This window comes from Nycticebus coucang, chromosome 10, assembly GCF_027406575.1.
Source record: "Nycticebus coucang isolate mNycCou1 chromosome 10, mNycCou1.pri, whole genome shotgun sequence".
Classification (NCBI taxonomy): domain Eukaryota; kingdom Metazoa; phylum Chordata; class Mammalia; order Primates; family Lorisidae; genus Nycticebus; species Nycticebus coucang.
Window position 1 is genome coordinate 106,628,822 of NC_069789.1, and position 15,568 is coordinate 106,644,389.

Here is a 15,568-nt window from a genome sequence, read left to right on the forward strand (position 1 = left end):
GAGACACCCATGTAAACATAATTGTATAAAGATAATGTGGGATCGGCATCCATAGTTCAGTGGTTAGGGCGCCGGCCACATATACCAAGGCAGGCGGGTTCGAACCTGGCCTGGGCCTGCTAAACAACAATGACAACTGCAACAAAAAAAATAGCTGGGTGTTATGGTGAGCACCCGTAATCACAGCTACTCGGGAGGTTGAGGCAAGAGAATCGCTTGAGCCCAAGAGTTTGAGGTTGCTGTGGGCTGTGATGCCATGGCACTCTACCGAGGGCAACATAGTGAGACCCTGTCTCAAAAAAAATTTTTTTTTAAAAGATGATGTGGGGCAGAGCATGATGACTGCCTCAGGGAAGGCCCCAGCCTCATTCATTCAAGAGACATCAGTCAGGCCCTATTGAGTCTTCTATATGGTAGACACTGAGAGTAAGATAAGACCCCTGCTCTCAGGAGCTCATAGTGTCTTTGGAAAATGCAGTCAATGAGCTCTGCAAGGAAGTAAATAAGTAAAACAACATGGTAGAAGATGTAAGAGAGGTAACTATGAGATGCTCTGGAAGAAGAGAGGACAAGATGAAGTCTGCTCCAGGAAGTTGAGGAGGCTCCTTTAGGGAGGCACATTTATTTATTTATATTTATTATTATTATTTTTTAACTGGGGAAAGTATGAACGCAGTCCCCCATTATGCAGTTGAGTTTCCCACATTTGGGGAAATCACAGGGGTCAGCACATCCAGAGTGCAATGAATGAGCCTCACCCTGGGAAAACCACCTTCGTGATCATGGTATCAGGGAGGCACATTTAAAACATCTTATTGGAAAGAGAAAAGGAAGGTTCCAGGCACAGACACAAAGGCACGTAGGTGGAAAAAAGTATGGCTTCTTTAGAAACCACAGTGGCTCTGCGAGGCTATTGTATGGAAGGTGGGATAGTGAGGCTAGATGAGGCCAGGCCATGGACAATCATGACAACAGGAAAAGGAGTTTGGTTTATCCTGTAGGGCAGTACCTTAAAACCATTTTCACATCATTGCACACACAGAAAAAGGACAACATTTGTAGGCACATACTGTGAGGATAATTGAAGAGGTTGCTTGGGGTGCAAAGCAACCTAAATCTTGGCATACTTACAGACATTCAGGAAGCTTTGTTATAGAAGGTGACCCAGAGGATGCATTGGAGAGCTTTCCACCATCAGAGTGACACCATCAGATCTGGGTAATAGAAAGAGCCTCCAGGAGAATGAAGGTAGGAGGGGTCAGGAAGGAGACCCCTGCCATATTCCAGGCAAGAAGTAATAAGGGTTCACATAAGGTAACAATTGAGGGAAAGGAGAAGATGAATTAAGAGATGAGCTTTAAGTTAAGCCAAAAGGGCTGGTGACTAGTAGGATGTAGAAGGAGAGGGGGAGGGAGAAACAGATGTTGGGCAAGTGTCCAGCAGCACCACTGACTGTAAGACAGGGAAAACATGAGAGAGACAGAGGGTCTGGAAAGAGATTCATGGAAGAGGCAGCCTTGGAATCAGGTACAAGACAGGGTGGGGTGGAAACAGTAGGTGCCAAGACGCAGAGCAGGCAGGTGTTCTTTCTGGGCAAGCAGCATAGGAATGAGCAGGAAGAGCAGCCATGTGAGAACAAGGAGCTGGAGTCTGCCTGCCCAGAGCATCTGGGGACCACTGAGTTCTGAAAGATACCTGCCTTCGCTTGCCCTGGCCGAGAACCAATCCAAATCCTTAACTCAGCTGTCCTCTCTCTTGGACAGGCCTATATGGAAAATAGAGGACAGCAGGATCCTTCTGAAAGCTTCTCCAGCTGGCCTGAGTCCCTTTGTGTTCACCTGGGCCTTGCCTGGGTGCTCAATGCAGAGTTGTTCCCCAGTCTGCCCTCAAGCACGGACCATTGTAGCGACGCATCAATCATGCACCCTGTTCTTGGCTGTTTTAGAACTCAGGGTTTCTCTTACGAAGTAAGTCTCTGAGAGGAGACTATGCAAGGGCCGTTTACAGTCACTGCAGTACAGTGATGTGGATCCTCAGGTGAACCATGAGCGCTGAGCTGCGGCTGAAGGCCTTCCCACAGTTGCTGCACTTAAAGGGCTTCTCTCCTGTGTGGATCCTCTGGTGTTCAATGAGGGAGGAGCTCTGCGCAAAGGCCTTTGGGCAAACCTTACACTGATACGGCTTCTCTCCGGAATGGATTCTCAGGTGTCGGATCAGAGCTGAGCAGTCACTGAAGGATCTCTCACATGTATCGCACTTGTAGGGTTTCTCCCCAGTGTGGATGCGCTGGTGTTGAGTCAAGTGGGTGCTCTGGCTGAAGGCCTTCCCGCACTCATCACACTCATAGGGTCGCTCCCCTGTGTGCACCCGCTGGTGCTGGGTAAGGTGGGTGCTGCGGCTGAAGGTTTTGCCACATTCCCCACATTTGTAGGGTTTCTCTCCAGTATGAATCGTCTGGTGCTGCGTCAGATGGGTGACCCGGCTGAAGGCCTTCCCACACTCCTTACACTCATAGGGCTTTGCCCCTGTGTGCACCACTGAGTGCTGGGCAAGGTGAGTGCTCCGGCTGAAGGCCTTCCCACACTCATTGCAGGCATAAGGCGTCTTCCGAGAGTGGCTCTTCTGGTGTGCCTCAAGGGCTGAGGCACTCTGGAATGTTTTCCTACATTTGCCACACTTGGAGGACTTCCTGCCCAAGTCTGTAGCTGGAGGCTCTGCCCCATAACCATACAGCAGATCAAACTTTTTTCCTGGAGGAGTCTTCTCTTGGGAGCTGAAGCTTGGCCAGGCATTGGAACTGTTCCCAGAGGCACCAGATTCACAACCAAGCTGGTCTGTGGGGGCATCCTTGTAATGCCCTGAAACTTTCCTAATATCCATCTCTTGAGCAATAGATGTTGTGCAGGTCTCCCCTGAGGGTCCTGCCTGCGTCTCTGAGCTGCCCTCATGTTCTCCCATGAGGATTTCACTAACCATGCATGATCGCTCTGACTCTTCTGAATTGCTCTCCTTGCAGTTTGCCTCTGATGGCTCACCTCCTGGCTCCCATCCTGAAATAGTCCAAACCACAGAGTCACTACTCCTGCCTCAGCACACCTCCTTCACTCAGTGGAGGGCCCTGGCTGTGCTTTAAAGGAGCGATGGGACCCATCCCTAACGTCTGGCCCTATTTCCAAAGGAGAGTTTCTGTTTGGTGCCACAGAAGACAAAAGGGTGCAGGGCTATTCTCCCACACCACATAAAACTCCACCATGTGCCAAGCAATTACATTATAAAATAAAATAAAACCAAACTACATCATGGGTTCTCATTTTTCTGCTCCCTACCCCCACCTAAACTCTGCATTCTTCAAGGCTCCTGATTCTGGCTCAAGTGTCAAAAATAAAACCCTGATGTGTAACTGATCTGAAAGGCAGTGAGAAGGAGAGTTTACTTTTGTCAGGTGCCCCGTGGGTGGGACCTGATCTCTCTGAGGTCAAGGCTCTGTCCCTCATATTCAGAGCCTTGCCTCTGAGCCTGGATGGACCCACAGATGCTCTGTGAATACTGGTTGAAAGAGGGAATCAATCTGGATGCCCCTGATTGCTACATTATCTGCAAGTAGAACCCCCTACTTAGAAAGCTGCTATTGAGTGTGAGGGGTAATGCACCTACCCAGCCTCCTGAACCCCCATAAGGCCTGGCCCCAGCCTTTAAAAGTGCTGTGAGGGCAGAGCATGGTTAAGGGGTGCCAGGAGATTAGATAGAGGTCTCCCTGCATCGATGGGTGCCAAGGTAATCTGGCAACAGCTACTGGATGGCTTCCAGGGAAGGGGCAGAGAGACAGGTGGTGCTCAGTGGGCTCAGCAACATAAAAACCTGCTAGGCTCTGAGTGCAGTGGGTAAGTTCAATTGCTTCATTTTAGCTTCAATCCACTCTCAGAGAGAGAAGATGTTGAGTGATGGGTACACGACCACATTGTCAGCTAGGGAGGCTGAGTGACAGACAAGCCCACAGTTAAACTGTGGCCAAGCCAGGAATCCAGTTCCCCCTTTCTTTCTCTACTCCAGAAGCATCATAGCACCTAGCCTATGCTCCCACCCCCAACTGTGCCTGGATTGTGGCTCTGAATGAAAGACCCCAACAGCTATAGTTTCCATGTGTCCAATCTGTGCCAGGCACCACTGCAGGTGCTACATGGATACTGCCTTGTTTAAATCTGTTAACAACACCAAGGTGGGCATTTTTATTATGATCCCCATTCTACCCACAAGTAAACTGAGGTACAAGAGAGTCACATAGCTGGGAGGAGGCAAAGATCTACTAAGTCTTTTTTGTTTTTGTAGACTCTGTCTCACTTTGTCGCCCTTGGTAGAGTGCTGTGGCGTAACAGCTCACAGCAACCTCCAGCTCTTGGGCTTAGCGATTCTCTTGCCTCAGCCTCCCGAGTAGCTGGGATTACAGACACCCACCAGAACACCTGGCCTTTTTTTTGTTTTTGTTGCAGTTTGGCCAGGGCTGGGTTTGAACCTGCCACCCTCAGTATACGGGGCTGGTGCCCTACTCACTGAGCCACAGGCGCCACCCAGATCTACTAAGTCTTGATGGTTCAGCTGAGTCCAAGCTCCGTGCTCCCCCTTGCTCACTGCACACCTCCTCACTGGAGGAGGTTCCTGGCATGCCTCCCCACACTATGTGTTACCAACAAGCCAGGCCAAGCTCTTCTAAGAAGAGTCTCACTCTCAGCTGTGGACTGTCCCATGGATGGGTCCCCCCACCAAACCCCCTGGCCTGAGATGTTTGTGTAGGTCTGAGTGACTGTGCCCACCCCAGCCTGGGAAAGGTCCACTCTCCTAAATCCTGCACAGGGTGGGCCCAGAAAGGGCACACAGGAAGACCTAGTATCTGTCTCTCCCAACCCCAGGCATACAGCTCCAACGTCTGTACCAGCAACCAGGTTTTCCTCTGGGAAACTGCCCCTTGCACAGTGTCAGTCCCTGGGATTTGGTTGGCCAAAGACAAACAGGAGACCCCAAATGATTCAGCGGGGCTCAGACCAGAGACCCCTTACTGTCATTCCCCTGGGCCTTCTACATTGGTAAGATATAAGCCTGGGGTGCTGGACCATTTTTTTTTTTTTTGTAGAGACAGAGTCTCGCTGTACCGCCCGAGGGTAGAGTGCTGTGGCGTCACACGGCTCACAGCAACTTCTAACTCTTGGGCTTACACGATTCTCTCGCCTCAGCCTCCCAAGCAGCTGGGACTACAGGTGCCCACCACAACGCCCGGCTATTTTTTTGTTGCAGTTTGGCCGGGGCTGAGCTTGAACCCGTCACCCTCGGTATATGGGGCTGGCGCCCTACTCACTGAGCCACAGGCGCCACCCGGGTGCTGGACCATTTTTGTCCCCATTGGGGAGAGAACCTAAAACAAGAATAAAGCTAACATGGGGGGCGGCGCCTGTGGCTCAGTGAGTAGGGCGCCATCTCCATATGCCGAGGGTGTTGGGTTCAAACCCAGCCCTGGCCAAACTGCAACATAAAATAGCCGGGCGTTGTGGCGGGTGCCTGTAGTCCCAGCTACTTGGGAGGCTGAGGCAAGAGAATCGCCTAGGCCCAGAAGCTGTAGGTTGCTGTGAGCTGTGTGATGCCATAGCACTCTACTGAGGGTGGTAGAGTGAGACTCTGTCTCAAAAAAAAAAAAAAAAAAAAAAGCACCTGAGAAAGAGAATGAGAGAAAAAGAGTCTTGATGCCACCAACAGATCTTCTAGATACAGCCACATTAGAAGCCTTGTTATCCTCCTTTTCTTCAGCCAGTTTGAGCTGGGTTTTAGGTCAACCAAAACAGACCCTGTCTAGCACAGTATGTGAGAGTTTGGGCAAGGTACCCAGTGAGAATGAGCACGTGACCAACTCCAAACCAAAGCCCTGTGCTCCTGCATCCCAGTGAACACCTGCCCACTGCACTCCTTTACCTCTCTGGTCCAGCACCTGAGTCAGATCCTCCACCAGCACAGCAGCCTCCTCTCCACTCCTGGGGCCCTGCAACTGTACCCAGGCCTGCATCTTGGGGGGCAGCGCACCCAGGAACTGCTCCAGCACCAGAAGCTCCAGGATCTGCTCCTTCGAGTGCACCTCGGGCTGTAACCACTGGCGACACAGCTCTCGAAGCTGGGTCAAGGCCTCATGTGGGCTGGATGCCTCCTCATAGCAGAAGTGCCGGAAACGCAGGCGTACAGCCTCAGAATGAGCAGTATGGACATGGCTAGATTCCTGGCCCCGGTAGAGCCTAGCCTCCTCCTCCTCCTCCTCTTCCACCTTCACTTGGAGATATCTGTCCTTTTCCCAGAGCCCTGAGCTCAGGAGGCACTTGGGGATGGCCATCGGCAGCAGCACTCAGTGAGACATGGGAGGGCTGGAGCCTTGGAACTGGATCTGCAGCAATATCAGAGCTTCACCATCATGTGGAACCCAGGTCCCTGCCTCATGCCTGCAGAGAAGGGCAAACACAGACTTGAGGCCTGTGAGATGTGAGTCACTCTCACAGAGAAACAGACAATGGTAATAATCAGGACAGCACCCACTCTTTGCTGAGCACTGATTTAAATGTTTGCATATAATACTTCTGTTAAAACTTACAACAGTGCTGGACATGGTGGCTCACACCTGTAATCCTAGCACTCTGGGAGGCTGAGGCAGGTGGACTGCCTGAGCTCATGGGTTTGAGACCAGCCTGAACAAGAACAAGTTCCTGTCTCTAAAAATAGCTGGGTGTTGTGGCGGGCACCTGTAGTCCCAGCTACTCCAGAGGCTGAGGCAAGAGAATTGCTTGAGGGCGGCGCCTGTGGCTCAGTCGGTAAGGCGCCGGCCCCATATACCAAGGGTGGCGAGTTCAAATCCAGCCCCGGCCAAACTGCAACCAAAAAATAGCCGGGCGTTGTGGCGGGCGCCTGTAGTCCCAGCTACTCGGGAGGCTGAGGCAAGAGAATCGCTTAAGCCCAGGAGTTGGAGGTTGCTGTGAGCTGTGTGATGCCATGGCACTCTACTGAGGGCCATAAAGTGAGACTCTGTCTCTACAAAAAAAAAAAAAAAAGAAAAGAAAATGAAAAGAAAAAGAATGGGAAAAGATATTTGCAAATAATATGCCTGTAAAGACCTGTATCTATAACAACTCTATAAAAAGATGAATTATTTAATTTTAAATTGAGCAAAGGATTTGACTTGCAATTTCTCCAGAGAAAATATACATATGGCAAATAAATACATAAAGAACGCTCAACGTCATTAACTACCAGGGAATTGCAAATCAAAACAACAATAAGATATCACTTCATATTTGTTGGGATGACTATAATTAGGTAACAAATGATACCTAGCAGCTAGCAGTGATATGGAGAAATTGGAACCCTTATAAATTGCTGGTGAGAAATGTCAAATGGGATAGCCATTGTGGGAAATAGTCTAGTAATTCCATAAAAGGTTAACCATAAACTTAGCACATAACCTAAGAATTCTACTCCTAGGTATATACCTAAGGGAAATGAGAATGTGTCCTCATAAAATTTTGTACGCAAATGTTCATAATAGCGTTAGTTATAACAACCAAAAAGCAGAAACAATCCAAATGTCCATCAACTGACGATGGATAAAATACATGCATACAATAGAAAAGAATATTATTCACCATAAATAGAAACAAAGTACTGATTCACTCCCCATCTCAGCTGCTCCTTTCTTTGGAGCTATACTAGATACCTGGTAGTAGACTAAGTCCTTTTCCCAAAGTGTCCTAGTTCTATCTACCCCCGGCTTAATACTTTAATCTTGTTTCCCCAGAGAGGCTGAGTGTACCATAGTACCCAGGGTTTGCCTGTAGCTCAGTTAACAGGCATGGAGCAAATGAAGGGACTAGGAAAGGCTGAGTATGGTCATCTACAAAATGTAGGGAATTGTTCAGGGGAAAGGGAGGAGCAAGGGTGGCAGGAGTAACAAATACAGCAACAGTTTCCAAACTCTCTTTTGCACTCCTGGAACTCCTGTTCTGGGAAAATCCCTGATGACAGTCTCTGAAACACATGTATGTGAACCTTCCTCAGCCTCCTCAGCCCACCTCCAACATGCTGACCTCACATCAGGTAGAAATCCCCTATCCATAACTGCTTAACCAACTGAGAAGAATAGTTCTCTCCTTTATTACTTCTAGCTTATACCAGCCCTGATAATGGTACAGACCTCAGAAAGTGTCTATGAGGTTACCTAAAGCAGTTCGTGATAAGCATCTAGTAAATGTATGATTCCATGGCCCCCTGTCACACTTAAGCTCATACTGGGGGACATATCTATAAACCCAGTTGGGTGATCTCTGGTCACGCAATTTCAGCTTCAGGCATGGCAAAGCACAAATTCTCTGTCAAATGCTGGGTAAAGTTTCTGTGGATTATTCAAATTTCAGTCCCTCTGACTATCTCAGTCAATCACATTTAACATATACACAACTCCCACACAGTCAGTCACACTTCAAAATATACCCAGGCACACAAAATAAAATATCTACAATCAGTCACATAAACACAGGCCTCATAGTACTTCATCACATTGTATCATTCTATCACAGTCATTCATCATCTCTTAGTTACCGTATTCAACCAGATACACTGTAATCAATCACACATAATCACTCACCTCTTATCACGTACAAAATCTCAAATGACAACCTTCTTTGTCAGTCTCCATGGGTTAGCCAGACACACATCAGATGATCCAAACCTGTCAGTCAATCTCACATTCTCAACCTGCCAGTCAGATACACACACCACACAGAAGCACAACCTATCAGTCACAACTGGTAGGTCTGACCATACCCCCAGCCGGTCAGTCCACACCGCCCCCCCCACCGCCGGTCCGTCCCCCCGCGCACACACACACACCCCTCCCCCGCGGCTCCGTCCCACACACGCCCCGACGATCTGTTCACACGCGGCTTGCCGACCCTCACGTACTCTGCGTGTCTGTCCAGCGCTCACAGTCCATCCGTCGGTCCCGCACATCTTGCTCCGGCCGCCCAGGCGTTTGCGGCTTCGGGGCCTACGGCGTTCACCTCTGGCCGCGACCAGGACTGCAATCTCGCAAACCAACCTCAGCAGCTAGGCTGGCGGACCCTTCTGGAGGCGCCTGTAGTGACCTGTCCGCCCGCGCACGCCCACCCGGACCACGACTCCCGGCATGTCCTGCGCCGCAGCCGCAAGTCGCTCTCCTGGATAATTCCCAGAAGGCTCAGCGCCGAGGCCCCTTACGCCGCCGGGGCACGACGGGAGTGTAGTGACTGACGGGAGTTGTAGTACAGAGGACGTGCGGACCGTGAGCGCCAGGCCCAGCTTGTATGCAGCAGAGGTGGAGATGAGTGGAAGCTGCCGGCTGTGGGGTGTGCAGGAAGCAGGGCTGTGCATGGTGCTTGGAGGTGCATGCTGAGGGTGCCCGTGTGAGAGATGTGTGTTCCGTGTGAGGGGGTGAGGGTGTCCGTGTGAAGGAGGTGGGTTTCTGCACGAGGGGGGCATCTTACACTGTGCTAGGATTGGGGATGAGTGATGTTTGAGCGGTGAGGGGTGTCAGGGTGCAGGGCATGAGTGTCAGTGTGAGGTGTGTGAGTGCTTGTATGAGGGTGTGTGTGATGTGTGTAGCTTGACCGTTCCTGCAAAGGAACAAACTCAGGTCCACTGAAGGCTGATGCTGTCACAACCTTTCTCCAGGTTCTTCCCACCTTGCTGTGAGAATACTCTCTGGATTTCTAGAAGCTGATTGGGCAGCCAGCAAAGAGCTACAGAGGCTGTGCAGCAGAGCTGAAAGTATGGCTAGCTCTGTCCACACTGTGTACTGCCTTGGAGAGGCAAAGGCTGCCTCTCAGCCTTTCATGAGGGTGGCATTGCTGAGTGATCTTCTGAACAGGCACCCCCTTGAGATGGTCTTGTCCCTGCAAAACAAAGTTGGCCCTTGTTGCTGTAAACTGCTTCTCTCCCTCTTGGGTGTAGAAGTTGTGGCCCTCAGCTGGGTACTAAGGCCTCCTGGGTCTGCAGCTGTGACATCCTTCAGATGAGCAAATCAGCCACATGCCCAAAGCCTCTGTAGTCCAAGAGTCAAAGCAGAAGTTTATGGGCTGTCAACTTTGGCCCCCCAAAATATAGGATGTGGGAAAGGAGGGACCAATCTGCAGAGCACGTAGGATTTTTAGGGCAGCAAAAATATTCTGCATGATGCTATCATTATAAATTTGTCCAAACCCACAGGATGAAGAACACCAAGAGTGAAACATGATACATACTATGCAATCTGGTGAGGATGCTGTGTCCATATGGGTTCACTGGCCATAACAAGCACACCCTCTGGTGGGGATGTGGATAGTGGAGGCTAGGCCTCTGTTCAAAAAGGGATGCATAGGACTCCACTTTCTGCTCAATTTTGCTGTGCAGCTAAAACTGCTCAAAAAATAGATTTGACTTTTAAAAATATAGGTACCAAATGAAACCAGAATATCTGATAAAGAAGAAATATAATATAAAATACACTGATGCTAAAGAAAATTATTATTTATCTGAAATTCAGATGCCTCCAGGCATTGTGTATTTAATCTGGCCTTTCTACCTAGACAATCCTACTTTGCAATGAAATCATGGATAATGGGTAAAAGCAGGTAAATCAGCTGCCTCCGTTTGTTACAAAAATAGTGAAAATTAATGAGATGTCACATTCATTGGAAAAACTGCAACAGAAAAAAATTTTATATGGAAGAAAACAGTAAGCACAATGAAACAAGAAGAATCCATGGGAAGGAAAGATAAGTGTTTATTCAGAGATCCTGTTGATGAATATCTACAGAACTCTGTTGTGTGCCAGATATCTGTAAGTAGTACTCTATGTGTCTCATGTCATTTTGTAACATGGCTCATGACTCCTCAGTCACCTTGTTCTTGAGGCCAAAGCCTGATATGATTATGGAATCAGCAGGAGGTTGTCTTCGAGTGTATAGCCAGGTGGCGTTTGAAAGTGCCCAGCTGACGGAAGGTGGCTTTGCACACTGAACATTCAAAGGGTCTCAGTCCCAAGTGAATGCGATGGTGAACGTTGAGGTTCCCCTTGTGGCTGAAACTTTTCTTGCAGAATTTACAAGAGTATGGTCTCTCTTTTGTGTGGATCCTCTCATGACCATACAAGGTGGACTGGTGGGTGAACCTCTTGTCGCAGATGTCACACTTGTAGGGCTTCTCACCTGTGTGAATTCGCTGGTGAACTCGGAGGTCTGAAGGCTGCAGGAAGCCCTTCCCACAGGAGCACGTGAAAGGCCTCTCTCCCGAATGTGTCCTCTGGTGGATGAGGAGCTGAGACTCATAAGGAAATTTCTTACTACACTCCCCACATTCAAAGCCTTCTCGACCAGGAGCATGAGCAATGGGCCCCCCAGTACATGGTGAGGGAGCTGAATCCCACCCATCCTGTTCTGGGGGTTCCCTGCTATCCAGATGGGGGACTTCCCCTTGAGGCCCTTCTTGGAAAGTAGAGGTGCTATTCATCTTTCTTCTTTTGGAACGTCTCAGACTCAGAGAATGTCCTCCATTTCCACTCTGAGGGGATACTTCTCTCTCTGAAACTCTGAGGGGCCGAGTGACGGCATCCACAGGTTTCAGACAGGTTCCTTGTTGGGGCTCCTTCCCATCGTTCGCCCTCACAGAATCTGTTGGAGAAACAAGTTCCACACCCAGTGTTTCTTTGTTGTTTTTGAGACAAAGACTTACTTTATCACCCTTGGTAGAGTGCTGTAACATTATAGCTCACAGCAACCTCAAACTCTTGGGCTCAAAGCAATTCTCTTGCCTGAACCTCCCTGGTAGCTAGGACTATAGGTGCCAGCCACAACACCTGGCTAATTTTTAGAGTCAGGGTCTGGCTCTTGCTCAGGTTGGTCTTGAACTTCTGAGCTCAAGCAATCCACCTACCTTGGCCTCCCGGAGTGTTAGGATTATAGGCATGAGCCACCACACCCAGCCTCCACACACGATGTTTAAGGAAGAGCACTTTGAAAAAAATAAATATATAAATAAAAAATAATGTGGAGCACTTCAGTGATACCAAGTTCATTTTCAACAAAACACTAAGGTTTGCTGAGAAGTTCCTGCCAACCTCACAGCCTGAGAGTGGCCTGGAGGACCTCTGGCCAGGGGCTAACAGGGGAGCTTTGGCAATGGAAATGATTTTCCCAGGGGTTGATGAGGTGCTGCCCCCCTTGGGGCCAAGTCTTCAACTCACCAGGACCTTGGGGATGCTGAGGCTCTTGAGATTTAATTGCTGTTTCCTCTTTCCTGTCTTCTTCCAGATCCTTCTCCAATGTCTGCCTGGGTCTCACACTCTCCAGGTCACCTTCTCCAGAAAGAGTCTCTGGCAGAAGTAAGTCTTCTCCCTGACAATGGGTAACCAGTGGAATCATTGCCACAGCCACAATGGGTGGGATGTGGACATCCCTGTCTCCTCCTGACCTGATGTACCAACGTGTCTAATCACACACTTCTGTGGATATGTACACACTTCCCTGGGGGCCACCCATCACCCCAAATGAACATCACCCCTTCATTTCTGAGTCTGTTCCCAGTCTGTGCTTACTGGACCTCGAAACTATGTTCCATGCCTTACAGTTTTTACACTTTTACTTCTTTGAGCAAAAGTCTCCCAGTCATTCCAACTTTTCCCTGCTCCTGACACGAGAAGCAGCAAGGCCTGTCAGCCTTGGCCCTGTTGACATGTGGGCTCGATCTGTCCTTCTGAGGCCTCCCCTTCCCTGTAGACTGTGCCACCCCATCCCTGGCCTCTCCCCATCTGATGCTATTAACACCCAATCCTACCCCACTGAGAGAGATGGTAAAAAATATCTCCACACATTGCCAAGTGTTTCCTGGGGAGCAAAACCAGCCCAGTTGGGAACCAGCCCTTGAATTGAGGAGCAGATAATTTTCGGGAAATGCGTCAGTTGGCCAATTATTTCATGTGATGTTTCTGTGGGACTGGTGGTGGAGAATCAGCAGCATTAGTTCATCCAGCTGTGGCTCCCTCTCCTGGCCCCCACTCACTCAGAGACCACTTCTGTCCCCACCCTAAATGCTAAAAGGTGCCACAGGAGGTGCAAACATGGAGGTGGCCTCATTGTCTCTAAGAACTCAGAAGAGTTCAGGGATAGAGAACAACCATGATCAGTGGGTCCGACTCTCCCCTCTGTCTATCTCCTGGGGGCATCAGCAATACTCAGTTTCTCCTGGGCCTCCTCCTCATCCTCCTCACAGACCAAGGCCTCATATTCACCTGCCCCCATGATGGTGCCCTCATCCCTGGCAGAGGCCCAAAATTCTGAACAAACCAGGCTTACCTCTACATGTGTGTGGTTCATGGAGGATTTGTGCTTGCTAGACAAGTCCACCACGTCATCCCTGCCACTGGCTTCAGCATCGGCCATCTCAGCATCTGACTCGGGCACCAGAAATTCCTGTCCTTGGAAAGTGACTATGGACTATGGAGAGAAACACAGCCGGACACCTGAGGACATGAGTGTGGCTCTCTCAGGCCCTGCATTTCTCTCTCATGACACTTGGAGCTTCCCTGTCATTACTCGTATCAAGTCTGACCTCTTTGATGCAGAATATCTCTGTGGCTATATAGCACCTCTGTCTGAGCAGTATCTTTTCTAAGCCTACACCTGCCTTATGCCTGAAACATTACAGAAGCTACACTGATATGCTGTGCTAGGGGTGAAACGGTCCCCAAACCCAATGGGAAAAGCCCAAGTCAGTCTGCCTGTGGCATTTTTCCAGCTGAGAACCTGGAGATGTAATCTTGAATCCACAATATTACCATTTACCTGCCTCCCGTGAGGACATCTGCAGCCACCTTCAATCCCTCTCTGGCCTAACTCCCTACATTAGATCAAGAATATTTCCCAATCATTTATTTGATGTTGGCCTCACACATTTGAGAGGCCTCTGTGCATCCCCCAGACCAGGGTGTCTCAGTCTCAGCATAAGGGATGCTGAGGCTGGACAATTCCTTGTCCAGGTGGGTTGTCCTGAGCATGGTAGAATGGTCAGCAAGTGTCTCCTCTGCTCCCCCTTGTAACAACCCAAATGTGTCTCCAGACCAAAGTGGAGCAACCTCTCCTCTAATTAGAGCCCCTGACCTAGAACAATCCTCTGTGTCCCTTCTAGTCCTCCTACCCCTTTGGGCCCCATCACCCCCACATACACACCAATCATAAAGGTCCAACTCACCCACTTCTTGGGTCTCGTGTTGTTTCTCAGCACATCCTCCAGGTCTCTGCAACTCCTCACACCATTTTCCTTGACCAAGGCCTGGAGGTGTGGGGAGGTAGATATTAGGAATTGCTCCAACACCAGCTGGTCAAGAATCTGCTCGGTGGTGTGGCGGTCAGGCCTCAGCCACAGCTGGCACAGCCAGGTGAGTCTCTGCAGGTCCTCAATGGGGTCAACCCCCTCTGAGCAGGTGAAACTTCTGAACTTCAGGTGCCAAGTTTCAGCATCACAGTCGATATTTTCCAGCTGAGTTCCTTGGGGTGTCACCAACTGTGGTGGCTCAGACCCAGGGCTGTTGCAGGGTTTTCCCTGACCAGGTGAGAAAGTCCCATCTGTGGCCATCTTTCCTGGAGAATCTCCCAGTTGGTCTCTTTCCTGAAACTGATGCCCGAGACTCCTCTAAACAGGTCTACTTGGGTTTTCCTCAGTAAGAATTTCCCTGTTTGTTCAGAACACTGAGGGAAATGGGAAGGAGCCAGGTTAGTTTACCTCTTTACTAGAGCTGAGCAAACATCAGCACTATCTAGTTCCAAAAGTTTCTCATCACCCTGTAGGGAACCTCAGGGCCTTTGGACAGTCACACCCCACTTTCACCTCCCTCACCTCCAGGCAACCACTGATCTGATTTCTGTCTGAATGGATTTACCTATTTCTTTTTTTTTTTTTTTTTTTTTTTTTTTTGTAGAGACAGAGTCTCACTTTATGGCCCTCGGTAGAGTGCCGTGGCCTCACACAGCTCACAGCAACCTCCAACTCCTGGCTTAAGCGATTCTCTTGCCTCAGCCTCCCGAGCAGCTGGGACTACAGGCGCCCGCCACAACGCCCGGCTTTTTTTTTTTTTTTGGTTGCAGTTTGGCCGGGGCCGGGCTTGAACCCACCACCCTCGGTATATGGGGCCGGTGCCCCACCGACTGAGCCACAGGTGCCGCCCGATTTACCTATTTCTAATCTCATTCCAGAACATGGATTTAAAGTCTAAAGCTCTTTTAAATTTTGAAGAAATTTTGACAGAGATACCCTATAAACTAGTAAGGAGGAATACAGTCCATTAGAAAAATAGGTCAGGATATGAACAGGCTGTTCACACACACATGCTTGTGCACACGTGGCCGGTGAACTTAGAAAAGGATGCTCTCTCTGCTGATGAGGGCAGGGAAATGGGCCTTTCTAGATAGTGAAAAAAAAATCAACATACTGGGCGGCGCCTGTGGCTCAGTGAGTGGGGCGCCGGCCCCATTTGCCGAGGGTG

At 49.6% G+C, this 15,568-nt stretch overlaps 2 protein-coding genes and 1 pseudogene across 2 annotated transcripts; all 3 read right to left on the reverse strand.

The window, feature by feature from the left end:
• Positions 1–9,327, reverse strand: ZSCAN22 (zinc finger and SCAN domain containing 22). Its single transcript, XM_053605538.1, has 3 exons — positions 8,980–9,327; positions 5,956–6,470; positions 1–3,050 (listed from the first exon to the last, which is right to left on the reverse strand). Exons 2-3 carry the CDS (start codon positions 6,362–6,364, stop codon positions 2,008–2,010), a joined length of 1,452 nt encoding a protein of 483 aa, XP_053461513.1. The 5' UTR covers positions 6,365–6,470; positions 8,980–9,327; the 3' UTR covers positions 1–2,007.
• On the reverse strand, positions 656–804 carry LOC128598065 (uncharacterized; annotated as a pseudogene).
• Positions 9,328–9,335: 8 nt separating the features above from the next.
• LOC128596493 (zinc finger and SCAN domain-containing protein 5B-like) lies at positions 9,336–14,772 on the reverse strand. The gene is made up of 5 exons (XM_053606103.1): positions 14,278–14,772; positions 13,251–13,523; positions 12,154–12,518; positions 12,005–12,014; positions 9,336–11,796 (listed from the first exon to the last, which is right to left on the reverse strand). Exons 1-5 carry the CDS (start codon positions 14,659–14,661, stop codon positions 10,972–10,974), a joined length of 1,857 nt encoding a protein of 618 aa, XP_053462078.1. The 5' UTR covers positions 14,662–14,772; the 3' UTR covers positions 9,336–10,971.
• Between the last annotated feature and the right edge of the window lie 796 nt (positions 14,773–15,568).